Source organism: Mytilus trossulus, chromosome 6 (assembly GCF_036588685.1).
Source record: "Mytilus trossulus isolate FHL-02 chromosome 6, PNRI_Mtr1.1.1.hap1, whole genome shotgun sequence".
Classification (NCBI taxonomy): domain Eukaryota; kingdom Metazoa; phylum Mollusca; class Bivalvia; order Mytilida; family Mytilidae; genus Mytilus; species Mytilus trossulus.
The window spans coordinates 14662171-14677693 of NC_086378.1; the positions used below are offsets into that span (position 1 = coordinate 14662171).

Here is a 15523-nt window from a genome sequence, read left to right on the forward strand (position 1 = left end):
CGAACTTTCTGGCATCTAAAGATCTAAGACCGCGAAAATATGTCGCCGCTATATTTAGATACAAAAATACCTTATTTATTTCGTAACGGTGACCGTACCACTTATTTTGGGGATTAATTATTATCCTTCGTAACTAAATTTGGAAGTTTTTGTGTCAGGACTGAACTAATCCCGAATAGTTAATAACAGTAATGTGAAGCATGTACGATACATGTCAATTGAAATGTCTATCTGATTATGAGTCGTTTCAGAATCATAAGTTTACATTACGATTTTTAGTTCTTGAAGTGGTGTTTTGCATACATTTTTAACTGTCTGATAATACTAGGACAAAAATAAATAGAGTGCAGATGATTGACCGGCCTTCAATTACAAGGTGAAAAACACAAAGCAGTATATTGAATTATTAAAGAAGTCCCAGTATAAAGTAAAATAACAAAAATACTGAAATTAGAGGAAAATCAATTTGGAAAGTCCATAATCACATGGCAAAATCATATATGACATTATGTGAAACACATCACAAGTAGATTGAAGCTCTCATCTTTACCCCTACTTGTATATGGCAGTTTCTATGTATGTTTAATTCTGTTTTTGTTGCAGTTCAGTGTTTCTGTTGTTTCTTATAGTTGTTAGGTGGTATATTTCCTTCGGTTTAAATTTATAACCTGAACTTATTTTCGCATACTGTACACTCGTTATTATTCGATGTGTACCAATTTTTGTGGATTTCATGGTAACCAGCAACCGGCAACCACGAATAAAAATGTCCAACTAATAAAAAAAACTTCTATAGGATTTTATGCAGACTTTTGAAAAACCACGAAATTTTATATCCACAAAAATGCAAGTTTGTCTCAATCCACGAAAATTGGTACCGACGAAAATAAATAAATCCACAATAATCGATTTATGACTATTGAATAGCGGTAGGTACTGTTGCCCTTATCTGAGACATTAATGTGACAACACAATACAAGAAAGAATTGTGGAAATAAATTGGACTAATTTGATCAGTACTAGTATCAAAAACCTCAAAGAAATGAAAAGACAAGTGATCTTGTTCTACATTTGTCATTTCGAGGCCTTTTATATTTCATGCTCAGCTGTGTTTCTAAATTTACAATATCAACCAAAGCGTTCGAACATGTATTTTAACATCATATAAAAGATGTTTATGATAAAATCAGCTGTATAATGTTCACAGTGGGGGCCTTTTAAAAGTCTAGGCTTGCTACCCTTTTACTTCCATTTTCGTATTACATTTTATAGCTCCGATTGAGTAAGTTAAAGTTATGACAGCGTTATGCCTTATTAAGTAAAATGTGAAACAAATACAAATCAATAATTTAAGATGGCTCAAATCTACAATATCGAAAAATTTGGGCATACATTTTATTTTTTATTTTTAGAAAAAATCAAATTCATTTTGCATCTTATTCTTGCATTTTAGGTTAGACCATCAAAAGAAATCGAACATATTACACTTCTGTTTTTCGAATAAGCCGTGGAGAAGAAAATAGAAAAATTACAACAAGTAACTTTTTAAGAATATCATTCGAATAAAATTATTCCTTTTCTCTAAAAACAACTATCTTAATGTATTACACCAATTAAAAAAACTATTCTAAACGCTCCATAGATAGAAGTACATTAATACAACATATGACAAAAAGAAAACACGAAGAAAGCAATGACCAAATTTTTCAGAATATTAGAAAATATACTACTTATGAATACATTTCAGATCATCCCAGAAATTGATAATGACCTACGAAATTCCAAACAACATTGGAAATTAGCTAATGTCATTTCATAAAGTTAAAAACGTTTTATTAGCCTATAGTTGTTCAGATGAAAAAAATCGTTGACCAACTAAAACACAAGCTATCTAAATAGTTTAAGCTAATATTATGTAAAGAAATGTAAATATGACCTGAATTATGACCACTAGGTGTCTCTTATCAAGTTGTTTTATGAATGGATGGTTATATGGAAATGATCCGAGTGATACTACTCTATATTACTCGTAAGTTTTATATACATTTGGAATTTAAATACGTTTTGTTCATTAGGCATTCAAGACTTAAATCGCTAAAATGCATTAATAACTTTAAGTGTGTCTGTATGTTTTTAGTGCAAAATATTAATTTACATACTTAATATGATATATTTTTTTTATTATAAATGACAGTAATATGCATTTTAATAGCATAATGTGTATATTTTTTAAAGAATAATTTATAAGTTTTATAGAAGTTCAATATTTAACTCGTTACTCAATAGATAGATGTGAACTAAAACTTATATTGCTTCAGTGTCAGTTCAAAATAGTTATAGAACATGGAGTCGGTTTTATAAAACACAAAACAAAACTTACGACTAAGATTGATCCTAAGTCAGGAAAAATTCAGAAGACTTAGTATCAATCTTTGTCGTAAGGATTTTTGTGAAACCGACTCCTGGTATGTATAATGAGGTATTCTCATGTGAGTTGCTTTTTTTGAAACATAAAAACGACTTGTTATGAGTGTTGTTTGAGTGTTCGTAAATGAGTTAGGACCATAAGAAGAAATATAAAGGCATATGAAACTTGCAAAATGATGAGATGCTTGTTAACATTTTAAATATGCAATATGTGTTTATTTACACCATAGATATTTAATGCGATATCAAATAAGAGTGGTGTGGATTTATGATATAACAAACAAAAATTAATTTGGAACAAATATCAGAATTTGAACTAATTTATCAAGCGTATTTGCTGTCGGTTAGTTTATAAAATCTCCCTTGATTTGTTTTTTTTATTGATTTACTATATGCATTTTTTGTTAGAAATAAGGGGAAGATTTTAGGTAATACATTTTTAAGGAGAAAACATGAAGAATAAAATATTGAAAAATATATTTGTTGCACAAATGATGAAAAATAACTAATCTCGATCCTTTCACAATAGTAATTTTTGAGGAAATATGAAAATATAATATGCGACGATTTTTTTTTATAAAAATTGAACAGAAAGTTTATGTCTATAAGAAACAGGAAATATTTTATAATTCTTGAAAACCAGTATATATAAATATTATTATTTTGAATGATATTTTGTTTCTTTAGTTGAATGTATTAAAGCATCTACCATGTGTTCCCAAGTCATCACTCTGAATTGTGATACGCAATATGCTGCAAATGAAGCCGAAGAAGTTTGTGGAACAAATGGAATCTCATATCACAATTTGTAAGTTTTTATCCACAGTTTAATGAAAAAAACAATATTAAAAAAACAGATTTTATAAGACTTTTACAGATCATAATTATACATGTAAAAGATTTATAAAAAGAAAAATGGGGGTCAATGGTCAATTTTTTTAAGGCATCCAAATGGATAAAACAGAGAATTCCGAAAAAGCTGACATAAATCCCCAAATATGACAAGCGAACATCTTTAATAGTTATCAAAGTTACCAGAATTCTAATTTAATACGCCAGACGCGCGTTTCGTCTAAATAAGACCCATCAGTGACGCTCAGATCAAATTAGTTATGAAGCCAAACAAGTACAAAGTTAAAGAGCATTAGGGACCCAAAATTCCAAGAAGTTGTGATAAATATGGCTAAGGTAAATTATTCCTGGGATAAGAAAATCCTTAGTTTTGCGAAAACTTCAAAGTTTTGTCAACAGGAAATTTATAAAAATGACTACACAAATGATAATCATGTCAACACCGAAGTGAAGACTACTGGGCTGGTGATACTCTCGGGAACGAAACGTCTACCAGCAATGGCATCGACCCAGTTGTGTAAATAGTTGTCCAATATTTCAGGATTATAATTTAATGTCAGACGCGCGTTTCGTCTGCCTAAGACTCATCAGTGACGATTATATCAAAATAGTCATAAAGCCAAACAAGTACAAAGTTGAAGAGCATTAATGACTCAAAATTCCAAAACGTTGTGCCAAATACGACTAAGGTAAACTATTCCTGGGATAAGAAAATCCTTAGTTTTGCGAAAACTTCAAAGTTTTGTCAACAGGAAATTTATAAAAATGACTACACAAATGATAATCATGTCAACACCGAAGTGATGACTACTGGGCTGGTGATACCCTCGGAGACGAAACGTGTACCAGCAGTGACATCGACCCAGTGGTGTAAATATTTATCAAATATTTCAGGATTATAAGTTAATGTCGGACGCGCGTTTCGTCTGCATAAGACGCATCAGTGACGCTCAGATCAAAATAGTTATAAAGCCAAACAAGAACAAAGTTGAAGAGCATTTTTTTTAAATAGAATAATTTGTAAGGCTGCAACAGAAAACCAGTACAGGAATTTAATTTAGTTTTGAATGTAGTTTAGCTTTTCTTTTTGTGGTTCTCTCAATTGTTTTTTTTTATTTCATGTTCAGTGTAGGTATAATAAATTTTGAGTTTAATTTCAAAAACACATATATCCAATAAAGCCAACTGAATCCTTATCCGTACTTATATCTTACATAAACTTTAACTACTAATACATGTATCATGCATATTGGATGAGGTGTTGGACTACATTTTAATTTCGATCAACCGGTTTATGATTCTGATGACTTTCTTATCCCAAAGAATCAAACTTCCATTGTCTGCTTGAATAGGATTTGTGTTTCTAGTTCGTTTTTTTGTAGAATACGTCCCTCTAAAAGACTTTGTCATTATCGTATTCTTTCTGTCAAATATATTTTTAATAATGTTTTTGTTTTCAGCTGTTATTATGCACAGGCAAAATGTAATTATACTGGATTAGATATTCACAATGTAGGGCCTTGTTTAGACGACACAAAAACTACTGCAGCAGACTTATCTGGGTCCCCTACCATCAATATATCAAATCATCAATCGACAAACAAGAACCCCGTGACAACAACTAAAGCCCCGGCTGCGGATCAGGATCCCATTCAACATCTATTTTGTACCGGAGTTTCAGCGGGAACTATAGCATGTCCTGACGAACTGGATCCGTATTGTGGTACAGATGGCATATTTTATTTAAATAAGTATGCTTCAAGTAGACTATTGTGTGTCTTTATTTATACTCATACCATGCCCTATTCTACTTTTTGATAATGATGGAAAGTGCTTAAGGTTTATGACCCCTTCTGTAGCCATTTTTGTAGGAATTTTTCAAACATCAATTGTATCAAAACTACAGACAAAATGAATAATAGAGACACACCATATTGTACATATACCAGGGGAAAACTTGATGGAAAGCATTATCATTTACCTTTTCCTTGCATTTAAAAGAAAAAGAGTACTTTGTGGCAAATAAACCAAGATTTTTATAGAAAATCCACATCCTTTAATACAGAGATTTTTGTTATAAAATTTGAGACATAGATTACTCACTTGCTTTTCTATGATGTGCTAGTGGTTTTTTTTTTAAATAGTTCTAACCAACCTGTTAATTCCAAAATACCTCGGGCTGAGTCGCTAAAGTCGAGCGCACACTAAAAGTTGTACTTGATTTGGTCCATATTTTTTATTTGTTTTAATCAATAACTACATTAATAAACTTGTTTTAAGGAAATCAATGCTAGCACTGCATGCAATAATCCTATATCTGTCAGTCATGAAATTGCCAAATATGGTAGTACAAGGATATTTTTGGCTGTGGATTTTCCATAAAATTCCCTTATGTTTAGCATTGAATCAACAGGAGGATACATAATCCTTAATGTTTCATCAAAAGATTTGCAAATCTAAAATGCCCTACTGTTGATAAGAATACCCTTTATTTTTTACCGAAGTTTATTGGTTTCTAAAATGTCACATTCCCAAACACCTTTATGTGTATAGTAAAAAATTTAACATATTGTGAACCCTACTAAAACGTAACGTCTGGACGCCGTCTTATTAACCGTCGACACGACATCTACACAAAGTAAAACAAAACAGTAAGCCATACTTGATGAATAGAAAAATGTCATGACCAAACAGATATCAAATAAAGATTTATTTCCAAACGACGGAGCAGAAACCGCACAAATCTATCATTGTAGTTGACAAAAAATACCTTAACTATTCTTAAGTACCAGTCTTTGTAAGAATCAGGCAATTTTTGTAAAAATCAAAACATGATAAAAAAAAAACCACCCAGCTAATCACGCTATTTAATACTTACCATCATCCTGAGTTAAAAATTATTAGCCTTTCGTTTGTGTGTGTCTGGTATTATCAAATAACTCGGTTAGAAAATTGGTTAGAATAATAGCAAATTACAGAGTTATCTCCCCTTATTCGTTAATTCCTAGTGCATTTTAACCAAATTGTATCTTCTATCACCAGAACAGAACACGGAAATGAATGTTATTTTTGTGCATAACTACATATTTTGAACTTAAATCATTGTCAAATTAGGTGGATTTTTTTTGTCATGTTTTCACCACTGCCTGATTCTTAGGCAGACTGGCACTTAATAGCTAATATACTGCATATATCGAATTATTTAAGCCTACTACATGCATATTAAACAATGAAAACAAAAATAATTGTTTATAAATAATGCTTCAACTTTTAACTATTATATTTTCAGCTGTTGTTTTGCGAAAGCCAAGTGTCTTGAAGACTCTTTATCAAAACAACCATTAGATCAGTGTAAAGGAAAGATTCCTAGTGGAAGGAAATAATCTCACAAAAAAGAAAGTACAAGATAATTGGTATCGTGAACATAATTGCATAATATTTGTATTTGTTTTATTTCAAGTTGTTTTATTTTGTTTGAAATAATTAAAGACTTCTCAAAATCGTAAAAAGGTTTAATTGAATTTGATACAGAGGTTTAAGATCTATATATGTTTTTTGTAAATGACGGAAGAGTGGAAGGATTCTATACGGAGCACACGAAATATCAATAGCACACACACAAGCCTGAAGACGACCACCTTGTAATCTTGAAACTCCTACGTTAACGAGACATATCAACCACACTTACTCGGTAGCCATTAGCAATACAGGTTAAAAAAAAATCACACACGACCGAAACGGTGTATAACAGCACATGGACAAATGATTAGCAATCCTTTTTTTTTTTTTTTTTTTTTAGATATTCTGATAAAATTACTATCATGAACTTTTTCAACTTCATACTTGTTTTTTACGTTTAATTTTTCTATGTTCAAATGAATTAGGAAGACAAGTCATGATAATAAACAATCAAAGAGCTGAAAGCTCTGAAGAAAAATGACGCCATTATCTCTAATATTGGGATAGTTTTTATGCAAGTCTTGATTTTCACGTACCGTAATTAGTTTAACAATGCAACATGTATCGTGAGCATATAATTGATATTGAATTTGAATTAAAATTGGCCACGAATGAGTAGAGTGTGAATGTGCGAACGTGTAGGGTGCGAAAATGTATTGGGCACAAACAGACCTGATACCACACAGTCTGAACCCCCTTCTCCCACAAAATATTAAGTAAATAATCTTTTTGTTACTGCTATCAAAGGTCTAATGAAACTCAGATAATTTCAAACATTTGTCTAAGAATTCTAGTCAAACCGGCACCTAGTTAAATTGGCACCTGGACAAATCATCACCTGGTTAAAATCGACACCTGATATAGTCAATTCGTCACCCATGTTAAATATATATTTTTAACAGTATTTTAAGCAATAGGGTAAAAATAAGAAAGGGCTTGCCAGAATTTTTTTCAGTATTTAAGCAAAAAGAGTTAAATACTAACTTTCACATTTTTGGGTGTTCGTGTACATTTTGTATATATTTATTTTTCTCAACTAAATGACTTTTTTGGTGTAGTTTTAATGATATATATATATATATAAGTAGTCCAAATAATTATAACGTCTTGCAAGGCTTTTTTAATTTTATTCTGGAACACTTTCCTATGACCGCAAGGCTATGTTAATTTTTTTTCTGGGACGCCTTCCTACGAACGTCGTAGGAAGGCGTCCCAGAAAAATAATAAAATAGCCTTGCCAGACGTCATAATTATTTTGACTAATACATGAGATATTGGGTATTTTTCTGCATTATTTTAACCAGTTGAGCATTTTACAGGATTGTTGGTTTAATGCTGTATAAACTTTACTGAAAAAAAACACCTTAAATTTGCTAATTATTTTGCATGAAAGTTTGATTTATTGAAAGGGACTCATAGTTTTCCATTTTATTTTAATAATTGACTTGTTTTTACAATTACACAAATTGTCTAATTGTTAAAACAACATCTTTGGTAAGGGCTTCGTTGTTTACCTTTATACACAACATTATTATATTCACTTTCGTTTCGTTGTTTACCAAAATACACAACAAAATATTCACTATGTACTTGGTAACAGTAATTGATTAATTGAATAGAAAATATTATAACAAATATTATTGGATGCCGAATTGACGTCGAATAGGTGCCGATTTGACTAGAAGCCAATTTAACCAGGTGCCGACTTGACTTGTACGTTTCAATTCCTCTGCGATCGTTTGCGGTATTTTCTTGAGAAAATCTATTTTCCATCATCAAAGATAAGAAGAAACTGCTTTAAAATGATTCTGGAACGCTTTATGATTGTTAAAATAAGTTTAATTCACTCAAAAACAATTATAAAACTTGCGATGTTTAAGCAGGAAGTTTCCAAAGCATGTGTAAAAGAAGAAATTAACCGGTGAGAGTGGAAATCCGTATATGACAGATATCCCTATAGTACGACTTTGAAAGTAAAACAGTTCAATCCTTTTGTAAAACAGTCTTTAATATACCTATCACATTAATGTTTGAAGGGTCTTAAGCTTATTCAAACCATATAAGTCGGTATGAAACACCAAAACGGAATGAACAATAACCGATTACGTTTTGTAGTTTACAAATTCTAAAACTGGTTTCCGTCAAACTACAACACTTTGTTCGAGTGTAGTGGAATTCAAGTAGAAACCAGTGTAAACTGGGTCCTGGCTGATTTAATACTACACAATGATGCATAATGATAACACAAGCAGATTCCAGTTTGTATGGAAAATAGAAAATACGAAACCAAGCGCGGTAGGCAGAGAAATGAAATGAAGTTCAGGTCGGCAGTTATGGAACAATGACTGCGTCATTTTCCAAAAACTGAGGGAATCACATGAACTCAAAAAGAAACAAGACCTGGCCATGATTGTATGCCTTGTATCTTCGATAAGTTTTTAGAAAATCAGAATACAATTACCAATAATATGTTCACCCTGTCGTTACAACAATCCAGTTGTTTACTCGTTTACAAAAATTATTAACAAATATTTGTTATCCATCAAAGCAAAAGATTTTTTAAAAGCAAAGAAATATGAAGAATGAAGAGCGTCATACAATGCCTAACGAAATATTTGCCTTTCGAAAATAACTTGTTTTAAATAGGTCCTTTATGAGTAGACTCGTCCGACAGATAACCAATCCATCTGTATGTAGGACTAGACTACTTCGAAAGGCGGGTAGTAGTATACATTACCTAATAATGACTTACCTGTTCAGCTAGCAAGCAAGATAACCAACGATATTACTTTTACATACACACTCAATACAATCGGCTGTAAATCCACGAGTACAAATGCTTTGGTGATATCACTAATACTTAGAATGTATACCGGATTATGATATACAATTTCGAATAATGGAAGTATAACACCGTAAAAATGTTAAAGGCTACGCGCTTTTTTGGGCCCACTGAAATAAATCAGATATATCTTTTCTTTTCTTTTTGTTCTCTCTGGTGATAAAGCTGCTAGGAAATATGGAATTTTACTAATGAAATAACCTTTAGCTAACATTGGTTAATATGATTCATCTACTTGACTTTTCGTTTGATTTCCATTCGATGAAACGTTACTTAAAACCAACAATTAGTTTATATGAACTTTTATTAGGTATGTAGACCACGGGTTGAACTCTTAATTCCATTATTACGTAAGCGTGTTTGCTTTTTGAGGTGTTTTAAAGACAGATTCAAGGGTTGGTAAACATGACTTAAAATGTGTTTAATCCCCTCATCACGTTTAAGTGATTCAGACCAAACGTTCAGATGATTTGGATTGTTTAAGAGTACCAGGATGTTATGGTTCCTTATGATTACATATTACATAATAGGTATGTAGAATATGCAGATAGTATATAAAATTCGATCATTTGTAAGGTCAATTTATAAGGTTTTTATCGTGTAAATATGCCATAGAAAGTATTTAGTTTTCAGCTTATGACTGTACGGATAACGATTTCGTAAAGTGGTAAAAGTATTACATTATGGAAATGAACATATAGAATACATATTAACCAATGTTTTGTTTTATTGGTTGTTTTCTGAACCTTCGGTACAATAACGCTTTCTAAATTCTAAGTTTAAACGAGATAAAGTCAGAAGAAAATGCAAAGGAGGAAATAGACAATACCAATCGAAGGAGGTAAGATATCACCAAGGCAAACACATTAGACCAAAGATGAAAAATAGTCTGTTAAACCATGAAAGTATTATATTGACTAAAATGAAACGTAATACTGGATTAACTGAGCAGCATGTACCGTTTTAAATGGCATGGATGACCTGGGGGAGGGGGGGGGAGTGATCTCATGTTTTTCGGAAGGGCTGAAATATCTTAGTGTTTGAGATATAATTCAAAACACGTTGGTTGTTTTTCTAAATTAATCTTATCTTGCTTGATTTTAACTATGATATTTTCAGAATGGTACAAGTCTTTACAGAAATGGGGTATATTTAAAAAATATCTTTTGTAAGACTCATCAATTGTAGTTGAACATGTGTTAAACGTGCCTACGTGATAATTACAGATTGACATATTACAGAAAACATCCTTGCTTAACTGCAAAAAAAACCCCCAAAAATATACAAGTCAATTACATAAAATTATAAGCTGACGTTTTTCTATACATTTGACAATCCTTAAGTCATTGGATGTCCTGCAAGATATCAGGCCAAAGTTAATAATTTGTAAAGGTTGTACATACATGTATACAATGTTGTTGTTTAATCACCGATATTTTGGGCAATACGGTTCACCATGGAACTTTTACAAGTTCGCTAAAGAAACGCGTTGCAGTTTATAGGCTTACCTTTCACCAACCGTTTTAGTTTATTTTATGTCGTGGTTACGTCCCTTTTTACAAACTGATCAGTGAAAAACAAACAAAGACACACAAACACTAGCTCTAATACTAGCAGTCTGTATTATAAGGTGTAAAGGTAAATTCTACTGGTTAGAACATATTTTTTAAATACCAAGAATAGTCGAGTTAATTACAAATGGTTAGAGGTATCGTTTAAACCGTAAACAATTTCATACGTACCATAGTTTTAACGGATTGCTTTAAAAACGCGAAAGGACTGCATTTACCATGTTAGACTACGTGAACTAACTAGTAAGTGTTGCTTCAAAGAACGCGACCTAATAGCAAATTTAAGGTTACGCAAACTAGCTACATCGTGTTGCTTTTAGATATGAAAATAAATTGTAACACGTTTCGCTGGCGAACTTGTGAACAATGGTATTATGACAGGAATGGTCATACATACATCGATTTATAATAGCTTGAAAAAAGATTAAATGTTTTATTAACATATTTGTTGTTTTTCATTTGAAAATAATTACATAAGATGTATGTTTCATTATTATACTTTATTCTGATTGGCTAACTGCACATCACGTGTTATTCCTTAAGCAATTGCATTACTGAATAAAACTTATCATTGATGATAACACGTGGTCCCACAATATAGTGCAAAGGTTAATTAAATAAAACAAATATGAAATTCGTGTTTCACGATCATAGCAATAAAATGTAATTATAAGTATTGAATGCTTCTTTTTTTTTTAACTTCATAGGGTTGTAAAAGCGTTGACCGTGTGCACATTTTTAGAATGAAGCGCTTCCGTGCTTCATATAAAATGTACTTCGGTCAACGCTTTTACACCCCAATGAAGTTACAAAAATAAGCATTCAATTCTTAAATGTGATTTACCAACATAAGGAAGCGTGAGCAAAAAATCTGGTGAAAAGGAAGAACTCTCAATGACAAAAATCGTCATTATAAAAAAGAAGATGCGGTATGATTGCCAATGCGACAACTATCCACAAAAGACCAAAACGACACAGACATTAACAACTATAGGTCACCGTACGACCTTCAACAATGAGCAAAGCCCATACCGCATAGTCAGCTATAAAATACCTTTTTCTAATAGAACTTTAGAAAAGTTTGGTAGGCAATACAATTTTAAACATTTAACCCGAAAACCGCTATTACTGGATAGAAATAACCAAACTAGCTTCTATAAATTATCACGATGGATACCTGTATTTCTACGAGGAAAGCCTTCCTTCAATCAAAGTACTAAACGTGATCATGTTTTTATTTTTAGATTTCACTTCCTCTCAATCAGATCTTTGTTCCAAAGTGCTAACAATAGATTGTGATGGTCAGTACGTGTCATCTAAAGATGAGTCTGTATGTGCGTCAGACCTTGTCACTTATAAAACTTGGTGAGTTTATCTTAATTGACAACAAATGTTCAATATCGAACCTAATCTTTGAAGGTAATGCTAACTTGTCGGTAGGGGACAGTGCATGGAGATAATGCATCTGCTTAGATTCTTAACCTTGATCTGATTTTGGGTAGCGAAACCTAATACATGGCACGGAAGAAGAGTTCTTTGCGGCAGGTGCCATGTACAAGGAGTAACATACACGGAAATATTATTTAATAGTCATTATTCTGTTTTTCATCGTTGGAAATATTTTTTTTATTTTTGTCTGTTTTTAGTTTGTTAGTGAATTTAAACTTTTACAATTTTCAAAGTTACAAACGAATGTAGCCAATAAGAATTTCTGTAATAAAAGACGGAAACATTAAATTAATACAAAGAGTGTGTGTATTGATATCGGCCATTTTGATTAATCTGTTATTTATTCAGTATGTTCTGATTGTTTTATAGTTGTCATTTTGCACAAGCCAAATGTCGAGATGGACAAATAGTGATTATATCTGATAGACCTTGCTCTAATACAACACATCTTTTAAATGCAACAGCTGCTTTTGCTCAAACCTGTGGTACTTTCCAACCACCTGCCGAGATAACTACAACTAGTACAGCAACGGCCAATATTAAAACGACATCAACATTAGATAATGATCCTTTTGATCATATATTCTGTTCTGGTATAAACAGTGGTGCAATAACGTGTCCAGACACACTAGATCCTTACTGTGGGACTGATGGTAAATTCTATCTCAATAAGTAAGTACGGGTACGAAATCAAGCAAGATGGGGTTTTTCCCTACCTACGGGCATTATGTTTTTCGATCTGTGTGTGTGTGGTTATCCGTCCGTTCGTCCGTTTCGTCCGTTAGTCCCGCATCAGGATAATGTTTTTGTCAAGGTAATTTTTTATGGAGTTGAAGTCCAATCAACCTGAAACCTAGTTTAAATATTTCCTATGATATACTAGTATGATCTTTTTAATACAAATGCCAAGTTAGAGTTCTGATCTAAGTTTTACGCTCCAAGGAACATAGAAAATGACCTATAATACGAAATTAAGCCGAGATCTAGAACATCCCAATTGCACGAGTTTCGCTTCTATTTGTATCTACTAGTATATTGTATGAACATCAGAGGTATTCGGAGGTCAACTCGATAGTCAATTAGAAGGCGTTAATACTAAAACCTACACGAAACGAAGCTTCACACTATCGACCCTATGTCCTGTTTATTGTTTACTATAGAATATTAGACGTTTTATAATTTGTATAAATGTTTTACATGGTTATAAATCAAATATTAGAATTTGAGTCAAATCGGTGAACATGAATTTGACAGCTAGTGCCCCTTTAAGAAGCCTACCTAATAACCATGTTTAGCTTCATTGGAATGGCAAGATTTATCCAGTATATATCATTGGGTTGTTAAGTATTTCATTTAGCAGAGTGATTTCTAAATATGGAAGGAAGATATATGTTTTAGTCCACTATAACTGTTTACTTTTTTATACGCCCGTCAAAATTTTGACGGGACGTGTTATGGTATACAAATGTCCGGTGTCCGTCCGTCCGTTCGTCTGTCTGTCCGGCGTAAACATGTCGCACCGTAACTTGAGAACGACTTATCCAAATTTCATGAAACTTAACATAGTTGTTTCTTATGATGGTCAAATTATCTGTATACTTTTTGCTGAAAATAAGATTTACACTTTTTTGAGTTACGGCACTTTGTAACTAAAACAGGGGTGTGTTTTTTTCACATGTCGCACCGTATCTCAAAAACTATTCTTGATTATGGCTTAAAACTTTAAACACTTCTTAGTTATATTAATCTTAATATCTGTTTACTTTTTGGTGATGATTCAAAATTTTATTTTTGAGTTATTGAGTATTTTGTAAAAAAAAGGGGGAGGTTTTTTTTATATATCGCACCATATCTCAAAAACGATTTATGATTATTGCTTAAAACTTTACACATGTCTTTTTTATATTAATCTAAAGATCTGTATACTTTTTGGTGATGATTCAAAATTTCATTTTTGAGTTATTGAGTATTTTGTAAAAAAGGGGGAGGGTTTTTTTTTTACATGTTGTGCCGTATCTCAAAAACAATTTATGATTATTGCTTAAAACTTTACACACTTCTTTGTTGTATTAATCTCAAGATCTGTATACTTTTTGATTTTGATTCAAAATTTTATTTTAGTGATATTTAGTTTTTTATGATTATTGCATAAAACTTCCACACAAGACGTCGGGCGTATCATGCGCTCATGGCGCAGCTGTTTATTTCATTTTGTGTAGAGATCTAATTGTTTATTTTATGCAAGGATTTGTATATACAATCACGTGAACTATACAAACCCATGGCTAAGGACTTTTTTTATGACACTGCAAAATGAAAGGTTGGGTATTCTATTCTTTAAAAATCAAAACAGTAACTAAATACATCAAACAAACTCAATAGATCGATGAGTCAATATTTGCATTACACTTAAATAGGAATTTAAAACTTATACCACAAATCTTATTATAAGCTCTGTCAGTTCATATTATTTACAACTGTAGAACTGATTTTTACAAAATTATAAAATAATTATATTTCTGTGTTTAAGGTGTGATTTCCAAACCGCCAGGTGTACCAATCCGAGTTTATCGATACAGCCAATCAGATTGTGCAAAGGACCAACGCCTACTCCAATAGGGTAGCAAATTATTGTCGCAGATTGTACCAAATACAGCTTTGATTAAAATCGGATACGATATATTATTTTAATAAGTCGTTTTTGAAGTGTACCAAGCTTGTTAGAACAGACATCTGTGTTTGAATAATGGCGCCAATTATACAAATAAATACAGTTTCTGGGTATCATAAAACACACTAGGTTAAAATGTTTAGCATCAATTATTTTCTTTTTCATATTCCAATGATATATTCTCCTGGAAAACATGACAATCAACGAATTATTGTTTCAAGTAAAATTTCACAAGGTGCAATTATTAGTTGA

The 15523-nt window shown here is 31.8% G+C and overlaps 1 protein-coding gene and 1 long non-coding RNA gene across 2 annotated transcripts; both read left to right on the forward strand.

The window, feature by feature from the left end:
- The first annotated feature begins 1980 nt into the window (after nt 1-1980).
- On the forward strand, nt 1981-6662 carry LOC134722337 (tomoregulin-2-like). The gene is made up of 4 exons (XM_063585950.1): nt 1981-2029; nt 3115-3235; nt 4740-5030; nt 6569-6662. Exons 1-4 carry the CDS (start codon nt 1981-1983, stop codon nt 6660-6662), a joined length of 555 nt encoding a protein of 184 aa, XP_063442020.1.
- A 5782-nt stretch (nt 6663-12444) lies between these two features.
- LOC134723212 (uncharacterized) lies at nt 12445-15285 on the forward strand. Its single transcript, XR_010108015.1, has 3 exons — nt 12445-12516; nt 12970-13272; nt 15131-15285. It is a non-coding gene; the product is annotated as an uncharacterized LOC134723212 (long non-coding RNA).
- The last annotated feature ends 238 nt before the right edge of the window (nt 15286-15523 follow it).